The sequence below is a fragment of the Aulonocara stuartgranti genome (assembly GCF_965226115.1).
Source record: "Aulonocara stuartgranti genome assembly, chromosome: 5".
In the NCBI taxonomy this organism is placed as follows: Eukaryota; Metazoa; Chordata; class Actinopteri; order Cichliformes; family Cichlidae; genus Aulonocara; species Aulonocara stuartgranti.
This window is the reverse complement of record NC_138943.1, coordinates 8,200,271-8,213,153: the sequence shown is the minus strand read 5'-3', so window position 1 is coordinate 8,213,153 and position 12,883 is coordinate 8,200,271. Positions and strand designations below refer to the sequence as shown.

The following is a 12,883-nucleotide window of genomic DNA, read 5'->3' as shown; positions in this document are numbered from 1 at the left end:
GTTGCATTTTTATTCCCCCCACTTCTGACCAGTTTTTGTTTTTCTGCTGTTGAGAAGGATTCAAGAAGGTGATATTGCCTCTACCATGTTTCACCCATTATCCAACCTGAAACATGAAAACAAATAAATTAGGAAATAAAGGAAAATCTAAAATGAAACAATGCAACATAAGCTTGTTGTCATAGTAGTATAATTAAAGCAGAAAAGAGAACAAAAACACCAAAGCTAATTGTTATAGAGGTCACGATGTGTTCTGATTATGATGTGATGCAGGTAAGCAGGTTGATAAACTGCTTCAATTTTTAGCTCCCAAAGGATTTATCTTTAGTTTAGTTCAGCGTGTGAAGTTTTTACAAAATTTTGACTAAACTTAATAGAGGACCTGCTCAGGAGATAGAACAAGTCATCTACTAATTGGAAGTTTAACAGGTTGATTCCTGGCTGACCAGTTTTGCATGATCACATTTCAAGGCAAGGGGTGCATGGTACATACTAACCCAATAACTAAGGCATTTTCAAACATAAATCATAATGCATACTTACTAGTTTCACCTTCCAGATTCTTCTTACTAACTACCCATGAACATGCCGTACCTATGTTTTTTTTTTTGTTTGTTTGTTTTTTGTTTGTCGAATATGTATTTGTATTTACAATGCCAAGGTTGATCTGCAGCCACTGGTGAGTGGAGACAAGTTCTTCATTTTTATTGATATACTGTAATGTAAAGAAGGGCGTTAGGCCACTCTGGTGTTCATCATGTTGGGAGGACATTGCCTTTAAGTCAGATGTTTTCATTTCAAGGGTTATCTGTGTGTGCGTGCGCCTACAGGTCTGTCAGTGATAATGAAATGCTGCATGTGGCAAAGAAGTATCTGGAGGGAAACAGTGCTGTTTTCATTAGGCTCATGTTTCACTGAGTGCACCTTCTCCTCATTTTGTTCAGAGACACAAAAACATGACGACAGATCCTCATCAAAAAGGCACACTGTGTATCATTACCAGGAAACACCTCTGCCGTCTGTCTGTTTTGTTCAGTGTGACCCATAGGGATGAAAAATTCCATTTACACAAACACAGTTTATCTATCACAACAACTGCCTTGGTGAAATCCCTGAAAACAGCCTCTTGTGTTGAGAAACACAACACCAGCTAAGAGTAAGTCTTATATAAAATTATGGTCACTCAAGAAAAGCTTCTTGCTTTAGCTCACCTATATGTTTTATTTTATTTTTTTTGTGTGTGTGTATTGTTTTTCTTGGTGCACACATCAGTGAAATCGTTGATCGAGTTGGAGCAGAAAAATTTGCATCTTGCACATCTGCTTTGCTACTGGAAACTGATTTTCCCGGAGGAACCCACCCGAGGGATTAATAAAGTTTCATCTAATCTAATCTAATCTAATCTAATGCTTGTACAATACTTCAGTTATTTATTTTTATATCATTTTCTATCATGCTTAGCTGTAGAAGCTAGAGCCAAGCATGGACATTCTGTGGTACACAAATATACCAGCAAGTGACCCATGCTGAAATGTGTGACATACTCGTGATCTCAATTTATATTCTGGCCAGCCTACGGTAGCATAAGGGACTAGTGATGCTGGGTATTATAAATGGATCAGCAGGGTGTTGTTTGATAACTGTCTAAAGAGAAATAACCTGAATAACTTGAATCTCAGCTCCAATTGGTAATGGAAAAAAATGGTGTATTGGTGCTTCAATTTCAATGACTACATCATCATCATCATCATCAACTTTATTTATAAAGCACTTTAAAACAACCACAGCTGACACAAAGTGCTGTACATTGGAACTGTAAAATAAAATTACATGAGATATAAATAAAAAACAAATAAAAGAAGAGTGAAATCATTAATTAAATAACTACTGCATTAAAAAAAGAAACTAAGTCTCACTGAGGTTAAAAGCCAAGGAATAAAAGTGGGTTTTAAGACGTGATTTAAAAGACATTCACAAAATTGGGCTACTATCATAAGGATGCATGACAAACAAAATGATTTATGCCAGACTACTATATCTAGAAAGTTGCATCAACATATTGAGCCGCGATCGTGACTCAAGAGTTGGGCGTTCGTCTTGTAATCGGAAGGTTCGAGCCCTGGCTCCGACAGTCTCGGTCGTTGTGTCCTTGGGCAAGACACTTCACCCGTTGCCTACTGGTGGTGGTCAGAGGGCCCGGTGGCGCCAGTGTCCGGCAGCCTCGCCTCTGTCAGTGCGCCCCAGGGTGGCTGTGACTACACTGTAGCTTGCTATCACCAGTGTGTGAATGCGTGTGTGAATGGGTGGATGATTGTGTATAGTGTAAAGCGCTTTGGGGTTCTTAGGACCAAGTAAAGCGCTATACAAATACAGACCATTTACCATTTTTATTCAGAACATTGCTGTTACATTGAGACCAAGATCAAGTGGCTGATATGACTTGAGTTTTCACACATTTGTATCGATTCCTCGTTTTAAATGAGTGGCTGTGAAATGATTCCAATTAGCACTGAATGGTTCAGGCTACAATACATTCCTGTTCTTCTGAAGGTCTGTTTACTGTCCCTTAGTCAAAACTAAAAGTGGATAAGCAGTATTCAGTTTTTATGTACAATAAACTTGTCTATAAACTCTAGGGCAAGTGCCCTTTATTAAATTAAATTGTTTATTCTTTAAATATGTCACTTACTTTTATTGTGTTTTTTTTTTTATTGTACTCTTTTTAAATCCTATCTGTGTCTGCTATTACTGTATAGCTTTGAGCTTCTTTTATATCTTGTCCTAATGCCTTTTATGTCTTATGTAAAGCACTTTGATCCCCTTGTAGTTGAAAAGCACACACAAGTAAGTGTGCATTGCTTTGCCTTGATACTGTTCACTTCAATCCCACAACTCCTTTTACTAGAAGCTCCTTCAAGCTTATTTTATTATTACTTCTTTTTGTGCAGATACCCCAGGTGAGCTATGCCTCCACAGCTCCAGAGCTAAGTGACAACACCCGCTATGACTTCTTCTCCCGAGTGGTGCCTCCTGATACCTACCAGGCCCAGGCCATGGTAGATATTGTGAAGTATATGCGCTGGAACTATGTTTCCACAGTGGCCTCAGAGGGGAACTATGGCGAGAGCGGTGTTGATGCTTTCATTCAGAAGTCTCGGGAGGATGGTGAGTACACTTGGCCTTGTACATCATTACTGCATAACTTGCACACCAATGTGGGAAGGTGTCACCTATTTGAGCTTGCTGCACTGATGAATGATATATCTCAGTGACACAGCTAGCAAAAGTCAGCCACTGAGGTCAAATGTTAGATTTCAACCCAGAACTTGCATATGCAGAGGTCTACTTGAATACCACAGAGTACATCTGTTTGTTGTTACCATGCATATAATTATGATATGAATGGCTTTGAAGCACCATTCAGTTTTACAAGAGTGATGCTATAGAGACAATATCAGTCATATGTAGAAGTTGCTAATTAACATCTAGAATATACACCTAACAATGCACCCATACACAATGCCAATCACAGTAATCTACACTAAAGTTTATTAAAGCCAAACAACTCTGTAAAATGTTTCATACCCACACAGATTTTCAATTCAATTCCATTTTATTTATATAGCACCAAATCACATCAACAGCTGCCTCAAGGTGCTTTACATTGTAAGTGAACTGTAGTACCTGGAATGACCAGTTGAGGCTGTCTTCAACAGCAGTTTATTCCTTATAAAGTCCAATGTAAAATGGCTTACCTTAAAAAGTATAGGTACAGCTTAATACAAAGAGCTTATTTCTCCATATGTGAGAACTTCACAGGGTGTCAGTTTCTTAGTCAAATGTTTTAGGTCTCAAGGTTAAGTTTCATTTATGTTGGCTGCCTTTTGGAACATTTTTAATGCAATTACTTAAATATGTGGCCATGTTAAGCCCATCCGGCCTATTTCGCAGTCCACCCTTTTGTCACTTTTGGCTTCTAACATACCAAAATGGAGAAGGCCATAAAGTTAAAGTAGAGGATTCAGAATTAAACAAACTACAAAGTGATGTTGAACTAAAGTCATGGCCAAATGTTTTTGACATCAGCAAAAATTTTGGTTTTCATAGACTATATTTCTTTTTAAAAATATTTTTTCATTTCTTTGTTATATTAAAGAACAGTCATAAGCATTTCATACGTTTCACTGCCAAAACGTTAAGGCTATTTTGTTTTAGATAAATAGCATTATTATAATATGTTTAGTTATATTTTTTTTTATCTACAATAAAATGGATCAGACTTTAACTGTATTATCAACACAATTTTTTGGGGGATTGTTCAAGCTCAGTACATATCTCTCTAAACACACTAATCTATATAAATTATTCAGAAAAATCATAGATATTAGCTGCTACAATTTAGTTTGAGCTCTTAATTGAAACTGTGTGCTTTCACAATATTAAGTGAGCAAATCCCTGTGACTGTGGATTTGAAGTATTCTGCTAATTCATTGCTGCACTTGTTCTCCTACTTTGCCACTGTCATGAGCTGAATAAAGAAAATAACCTGAACGGGCAAATTATCTGACTCAGCTCCCATAGCAGCAGCCCTGGCAGCCCAGGAGCCACATGCTTGGAGCTTCACCAGAACAGCTTTCCCTTAAGAGAGCCAGCAAATAAGACTGAGTACAATGTGGGTAAAAAGCAGATGATGAAAGGTAAATATGAATTCCAGGTGGGGTTTTGTGATCTCTGCTTTTGTATCCCTCTTCTCTGGCAAAAAGTGCCTCGAGCTGGGAATCAGTGGCCTTCAGTGTTTATTTCTGTGTAGTGTCTGAGATGAGAAGCTTCTCATCTCCCATATACTGACCCAGGATGTGACCCACCCTGAAGGGATGGTTGTAAGAGCTGTGGTAGGATACATGGACACGAAAAGCAGTCACTTGTTTTGTTTAAAAAAAAGAAAGCTTTCCAAATCACATACTTTTTATTTTTACCTTCACTATGCCCTTTTAAACTATGTAATACTGCATGGAGGGTGTATACATTTGGGACTCACTACTTCATCGTAATGTTGAACTTTTGATGCACTTAGTTGCTTAGTTGTAAATGGCACAGAGGATTGTGGACAGGACAGGCAAAAAGTATGCTGGTGGAAGTAATAAAACAACCTGGTATTTTTGTCAAACAGCAATTGACATAAATATTTTTTTCTGCCATACTAAATTTTAATATGTGTATTAGTTACACCTAATGTTGGAAAAATCCCCTTTTTTCACCTTGTATTTTACTGCTACATTCTAGCAGATGTTTTCTCTGCTGGCAATGAATGTGTTATATTAAATTACCAAAGACATCAAAGCAAAGAGCAGTACAATGAGGACATAGTAGGTTCTAATAACACCAGATAATTTGGAACATCTTACATGGAGCTGATGCAGCCACCGGATGCTTTATTCTTCAATTTCAAAGGACCTATTTTATGAAACGCACATAGTTTCTGAAATGGAAACTTCCTAATGGTCATCTGGGGTCTACTTAATGGTCTCTTATTGCTTACTACTTTCGTATTTATGAATGTACGATTCTTTCCGAGTGCAGACTTTAGGAAACAAACAGGAGACAGAAAGACCAGTCAGTTCTGGGCAGTAGAAGCTCATCTCTGGCTGAAGACTGCCCTTCTCTGCAGAGACGTTGATTACTATGGAGCATGCCCCAATAGATGTCATTAATCAAGTTAATGAAACACAATGTCAATAAGAACCCTAACAAGATTTCCCTTGCAAACCAATGGCCTGTCTGACATCAACATAAAAAACCCTGCTAATGGAGTAACTGCTACCCCCATGTGATGAGGATTACAAGTGTTAGCCACAGAGTTGGGCTGAATAAGCCCATGTGGAGAATGTAAAATGAAGAAGAAGAAAAGGGGAGCACAAACAACTCTGCATTGCTCCTGGGTGGTTTATTTGTAGATCCAGGGAACAGACAATTTTAGAATGGGCTGATTGTTATGCCTAGTGAGCGAAAACAAAGTATGAACTCAACACATGGGGAAAATGCATAATTATGTTTTATTAACTGATTCTTACTGAAATGATCTTTCAGGTTAAAAGCAGTTCACATTTAAATATTAAGGTTGGTGAGGCTTTATATTTATGTCATAAATAACAAATCCCATGAAAATATTAAAACACCAACCGGGTGTTTGTGCACAACTTTGCAGGTCTGAGTTACAGTATTATTTAAAGATTAATACATGTAGCACTGTGGAAACATCTTGAGCTGCCTTTCCTTATATTTTGCTTTGGAGTAGCCAGACTTTCTTGCAATTTTCAAAGTGGTCTTGAAAAATAGTTCTCCAGGGTTTTCGAAGGTCTTTCAAAGTCCTTTGGATATTGGCAGCTTCTTCACTCATTTTCATCCTAGTCCTTGTGCTGGACCATGAATCATCCAAGCACATGTTATCTAGCCACCATTGTCACACAATACAGTCAGAACTTTTCATCATCAGCTTAACACACGGAAGACCAGAATCATTAAAAATTTGCCATCACATTGCTTAAAGAAATTACAAGGAAGCTTACCTAAGAGAGTTCAGGTTGTTTTATAGAATAAAGATGCTCATTTCAAATACTGATTTTCATGCTGATAAGAAATGTACAAACTAAGCAAAATATGAAGAGATATGGGGTGACTCAAGACTTTTGCACAGTACCATATGTGGTGCACTAGTACTGAATTTTGATAATAAGTTTGTGCATTAGAGCAAGCCTTAAGATGCATAGGGCTTGTGTTTATCGTAATGCAGTAATGCACCACTCAACGCAATAGTGTAACAACAATGGAGTTTTATGGCATAGGGGAATAAGCTAGATCACGCTTTCTTCTTACTGCTTTATAAATATTTGATGCACTCTTTGAAGAATATCATGAAAGCTGCAAGGTAAAGAAACTGGAAAGTATTGTAGACTGTGTAACAGGATAAGATAGAAGCACGGCTCCACCCAGAGCAACAGACAGACTTGTGAACATCTGCATTCTAAATGACCGCAGTCACCCAGGGAAGAGATCACAGCACACACAGCGATGTCCCTGTTTCTATCTGTATGGCCTTTTAATCTCTAGTTCACACCCGTGTGTGATGTGTCAGGCAGTTATGTCTTTATTTATTATTTGACATAACGCAAATGACCCCTGAGTACCTCAGATATGTCCTCTTGCAATTTGTTTGAACAATTACTTGTCATTGCTTAATTAGGGAAAACGAAAGGCTAAATAATCATCACTCTTCTTCTCTAGCAGTTCACTCTCCATCTTTTCTCCCTCTCTGACAGGGACGTAATGGTTACATATTGCTCTTAATGCAAAGACACTATAAAAGCCAATTTCCTTAGCCAAGTGCTATTTGAACTTCGATCTTAAGTAATACCCTATAGAAATGTTAGCTGACCAAATGATTTCATGTGACATCATTCCCTTTCTGCTTCTTCTGTGGCAGCTTGTACTTTATAATGTCAATGCACATTAATACATATTTAAAACAAAGACAAAAATGGAGAAATACGTGACGCAGATTCAATCAAAAGTGCAGGGGGAAAAAAGCAACGGATTAGGGTGTGGGGGAGGTTATGGGGGAAAGTGGAGTTTATTTTAGCCTGAACTACCCGGGGGATGTGGCACAAATTGGCCACAAAAGAGGCTGTTGTGTGAATTTTTATAGATAAGGTTAGTATATGAATAATTACATGGACACCAAAAACAATAAAATGAGGTTACTGACTTAAAACTATGAGCATCAAATTTGTTTCTAGTTGGTAGTCTGTTTGGTTGTCAGAGAAAAACAGAATGACATTTAAGTGACATTCAATAGCTTTAGCATTGCACCCAGCAACAGGAGATAATCAGGTTGGTGTACAAGAAGGATACCCCCCCCCCCCTCCCCCAAGAATATAAGATGAGTGGCAAAGTTTTCCTAATGACTATGTACATGAAAAATTCTGGATAAAGCTAGACAAAAAATGGACATATAACTGATTTTAACTTTCAAAGAGAGTTGAATTTGTCTGTCTACTTATTTAAGTCCATCATTCCAAACTTATGAGAAGAAGACAGATTTCAATTACGCAACATAAGACAATAATTTAAATTAGACAGTTCAGGCAACTAATCTGGATTACAATTCTGCAGATAATCCAGACAGCTCCTTTTCATAAGAACATATCAATAGCACTTTTGTCAGGGGGATAAGATTTTCTCAGCTTCCACTGAGCACTTTCTAATGGCTTCATATTAGCTTCATTAGAATAGGCTTACACATTACATTACAGTAGTGTAACGATTCCATGACAGTTTCTGAAGCAACATGATATCTTGTGTTGCAATCTTAACTTAGTTTAAAGTGACAAAAATACATACTGTACATATACATGTACATGTATGTATATGTATATGTATATACATGTTTGATATGTTGGTCACTGCTGTGCAATCATGCCGTGTTTCAATTTTTGAAGGCTCATATTTAAATAAAAAAATGTAAAAAGATTTTAAAATTTCAAATGTTACCAAAGTTGCTCAATTTAGTTCTTACTGTGCAAGAAAAATGCACTAACATTGCAAATATTGATTAGACACTTCCGAATTGCTTTAATGTTCCATCACATCCAAAAGGTGCTCTATTGGGTTGAGATCTAGAGACTTTGAAAGCCATTGAGTACAATGAACTCATTGTCATGTTCAAGAAACCAGTTTGAGATGATGTGAGCTTTGTGACATGGCATGTTACCTTCCTGGAAACATCCATCAAAAGATGGGTACATTGTGGTGTTAAAGGAACATGGTCATCAACTATATACAGGTTAGCCATCACATTTGAACAATGCTCAGTTACAGGCACAAAGGAGCCAAGAACATATTCCCCACAACCTGTGTTAAAAAGCAATTGAACAGATGTGCCTAATTACGAAGTAGGAAACATTTCCATCAATTTTTGGCGTTCACAAAAACCAGTAATGTTGTCCAATAGTTTTATTAAAAGATGCCTCCAAAGCCAGTTTCCTTACTTTCCCTGGTGCTCTTTACCCTGGTCAACGCATGAACCAAATTAAGCAAAAAATCATAAAAAAAAAATGACCATCAAAAAATTGTAACATAAGTTTTTGTAACATAAAAATGATATCAAGTAATTAAAATCTTAAATCTTATTTACCTACAACATAATCGTTTTAGCTTTAATCAGGGTGGAATTATTTTTTTTACACAGCTATATTTATTTGCTGATGTAGTGGTTTGCATTAGCATTTAACTGAACAATGTCAAACCCAGAGAGGATTTCTAAAATGTACTAATTGCTCAGTCCATTTAGAAAAACAAGAGGTGAGTATTGGCAACAACATTGATAAAAACATTACTAAATGTAAAAATAATAAACATATTTGAATTCCCACTTTGATCAAAAACTGCATTAAGAAGCTCATTAAGATAGTGATGTTGTATGCAGTTGCCCTGAATCGATCCTATGGATGTTACTATGGAGATTTTTTTCCTTAGGTTAGGTTACAGAGGTCACTCAGAGTTCACTTAATAGAGGAGCTTCACTTGAAGGAATGTAATGACTGAGCATCTCTCTAGACACACTAAGGGCACAGAGCTCCTCTTTTCAAAGATTAGGTAAAAATCATGTCCGACATTAATATTCCGTCTGTCTCTTATAAGACCTGTGACATTTGTAGTGTCTTATTCAGAGAGTAAAGTATGAAGAGTAATGTACAAAAAAACAACAGGTCCTTCAACTAAATCATTTGTTGCTACAGTACCGCCTGAAACGACCCATGTAAGCATTCCTGAAACAAATGCTTTTAAAGGTCAGACAAAGGTCACATTAGGTGGAATGAAAGTGGCATGGACACATTTTACTGTTCATTGAGAGACTGGACTCCAGTTTATTTACTTGAACCTTTTCTTTTACTCACTCGTTCTAACTCGTGGTTTGGTTATGTTTCAGCAACAACTGAGAAAAAAACAACTGAGTTAAAATTAGGAAAAGAACTTGCATTTCACAAAACTGTTTACTGTGCAGACACTAGTTCAAAGCTGTTGAGCCACCAGAGGTCATTTTCCTTAAAGCATAAATATTGGATATCATAAATAATGTAAACAAATACATAATTTTGTATAATGAACCCTGTTACTTTATTTCAATTCATGTGTGCATTGCTGCACTCCTTAGCCAACATTTCCTCAGTGGTATTGCAGTGTGACCAAACCTGGTACCACAAGTTTTCTCTGGCACTCACTCAAACATATACAGTCACTCAAACACAGAGTTAGATTACACTAATGCCTAATACACGCATGCATTGTCTGTACAACAAAGAGCTTTGGACATTTTCCAGTGAACTCATGGAAGAATGAGTATGCAGTGTTTCTGTACAAATACAAGAGCTTACAGAGTAATTTCATGATTTCACACAAAACCATGTGAAAATATTTGTTTAATAAATGCATTACATTGCCTTTTATATGCCAGGCAACCAACCCAACATTGTACCAGACAAAACACAGACAAATCCTAAGAATTATTGTACTGACTCCAAACTTGATTGTTTGTCCTATTCGCACATGTTTACAGGAAATACAGCTTTTTATTTCCTGTAGTTTCGCCTTATCTAAGCTGCACTATTTCTGTGAGAGCAATGGTTATTGTTAATTAATTTATATGTGGTTCCTATAAGGAAAGATGTATTTTATGATTTTATCAGCCTAAGGTTAATTCATTTCATTTTTACTTTCTCTCCATTTTATATATGTGTTGTTTTTATATAGTTGCTAGGGGTGCAACGATATTCGTATCGATATTGAACCGTTCGATACAGTGCTTTCGGTTCGGTACGCATATGTATGAACAATACAACATTTGTAATTTATTTTATCAATTTTCCTTCTGACGATGCTGTCTGTGTTGAGCGCTCAGTGAATCTGTGTTCGACTACTCCGCCTAGGCTGCACTGTCCAGCGCAGATCCACTGAGCGCTCAACACAGACAGCATAGTCAGAAGGAAGAGCGCAGGGCAAGCTAGCGAGACAGAAGTTAAGCTCTCCTTTTAACATGGACCTCCCCCACTCTCATTCAGATCTGGCGTTTGGAATTATTTTGGTTTTCATGTGACGTATGACCCTGAAGGTAAGCGAGTCATGGACTAAAGTAAAACAGTATGTTGGATGTGCCATGCAATGCTCAATTACATTGGTGTGAACTAGTGTGTTAGCGCAGTTAGCTCGTTAACGTGTTGGCCGTCTAGCCCCATGCACAGGGCGATCGGCGGTAGCTCGTTAACGGAGATTTGCCATGTTGTGGTGTTAAGGTCATTTCAACGAGATTAACCTGAAAGCACTAGTGGGAACACAACGAATATGACTGCACATTTACGCCGACATCATCCTAGTGCAAAGACAAAAACAACAAGCATGCTACTAACTTTAGCCGAGTCATTTAGACAGCTGTTAGCACATGATTCTCCTTATGCTGCTGAGAATATAGCCCAGAAGAAGCGTATAGTATAGCTTTTATTTTGGAAAGAGCCATTTCTCTGTAATAAACTCTCTTTTCCAAAGATGAGTGATTCCTCAATCAGATACAGGGCTTGCAATATCGCTAGCCCGACGTCCTGGAGCTAGCGATTTTTTTCAGTCGGGCTACCAAAATCTATCTCTTCCCTGCCCGTCGGGCTATTGTAGGAAAAATATATGTCAATGCTTTTGCATTCTTTCGGAAATGTAGCTGGGTAATTATGTCATTGGCATCGGTGAGCCACTGTCAATATGTGACATATTGAAGTCGCGTTTGAATTTGCGCTTGTTTTTTTGCTTTCACTTTGCAATCGTGCGAACTGTGTATAGAGAGCGACAGCACTGATCTGTGAGTGATGATAATTTGTGCACCAATTCCTCTGACATCGTCTTATTAATCGTTAGCTTACTATGCAAACATGACAAGTGAAATCTCCCGCAGCTTAAACATGTGAGAGGTTGATCGCGCAGAGAATCGCTGAGCTTATGTGAGTGAGCGTGTAAAAGCATTTCAGTTATGCTGAGCCAAATAAGACAGGTCAGGGTGAAGAAGTGACAGCCAAAGAAAAGCTTACCACAAAACGGAGAAGTTATGACAAATCAGACTATAAGGCAAAAAGAAAGTGCAGCTTTATGGTTTCATGGACAAAATAATTTCTGTGGCTGCAATATGATGAGCTAAATAACCAGGGCTGCACATAAGTGGTCCGCAGGTGCGCATTCGCTGTCAAAATAAAAAACACGCACAAGGGTTAGGGTTAAATTTAAAAACTGTACTTTTGAGTTAAAATATATATTTATAATTTTAATAAATGACAAATTAAAAATGCATGAACATTTTTTGTATCGAAAAAATATCGAACCGTGACACCAAAGTATTGAACCGAACCGAACCGTGAATTTTGTGTATCGTTGCACCCCTAATAGTTGCTGGTTGGCACACTTGGCATCTAGATTACTGGGCGCATGCAGCCAGTGGCACAGTAGAGCAGTGTCTTTAGATTAGTTTGACTTGAGAGTTATTGATCCCTTTGGGGAAATGTGCTCATTACAGCAGCAATAAAATTTAGCTTAGGGAGAGACGAGAATAATATAATTACACAAATCTAAAATAAACAGAAGGCGGTCAAGGTGCATCTCAGCACAGTTTGCGGGAAGGAAGTCAATTAATGGATATTGTGTTTTTGCCAGTTGCATCTATTTATCGACGCTGACGTCTTAACATCTCACTTAACAACAGCATAGCTGAAGAGGCTTTCATGACCTCAGAAATGACAAAATCATTTTATGTGTCTTTATAGTATCTGTGTTTGATCAGACTTTGCTTCACAAC

The 12,883-nt window shown here is 37.6% G+C and overlaps 1 protein-coding gene across 6 annotated transcripts in view; it reads left to right on the top strand.

Moving 5' to 3' along the window:
* grm4 (glutamate receptor, metabotropic 4) overlaps window positions 1–12,883 on the top strand; it is a 206,904-nt gene that overhangs the window by 117,490 nt on the left and 76,531 nt on the right. For all 6 annotated transcript variants that reach the window (XR_014276816.1, XR_014276817.1, XM_082533805.1 and 3 more), the window contains one exon: window positions 2,949–3,165. Coding sequence is in view for 4 of the 6 variants with exons in the window: in XM_082533805.1 (XP_082389931.1) it covers window positions 2,949–3,165 (217 nt within the window). In the remaining 2 variants the exon portion in view is untranslated. The remainder of the gene's footprint in view (window positions 1–2,948; window positions 3,166–12,883) is intronic.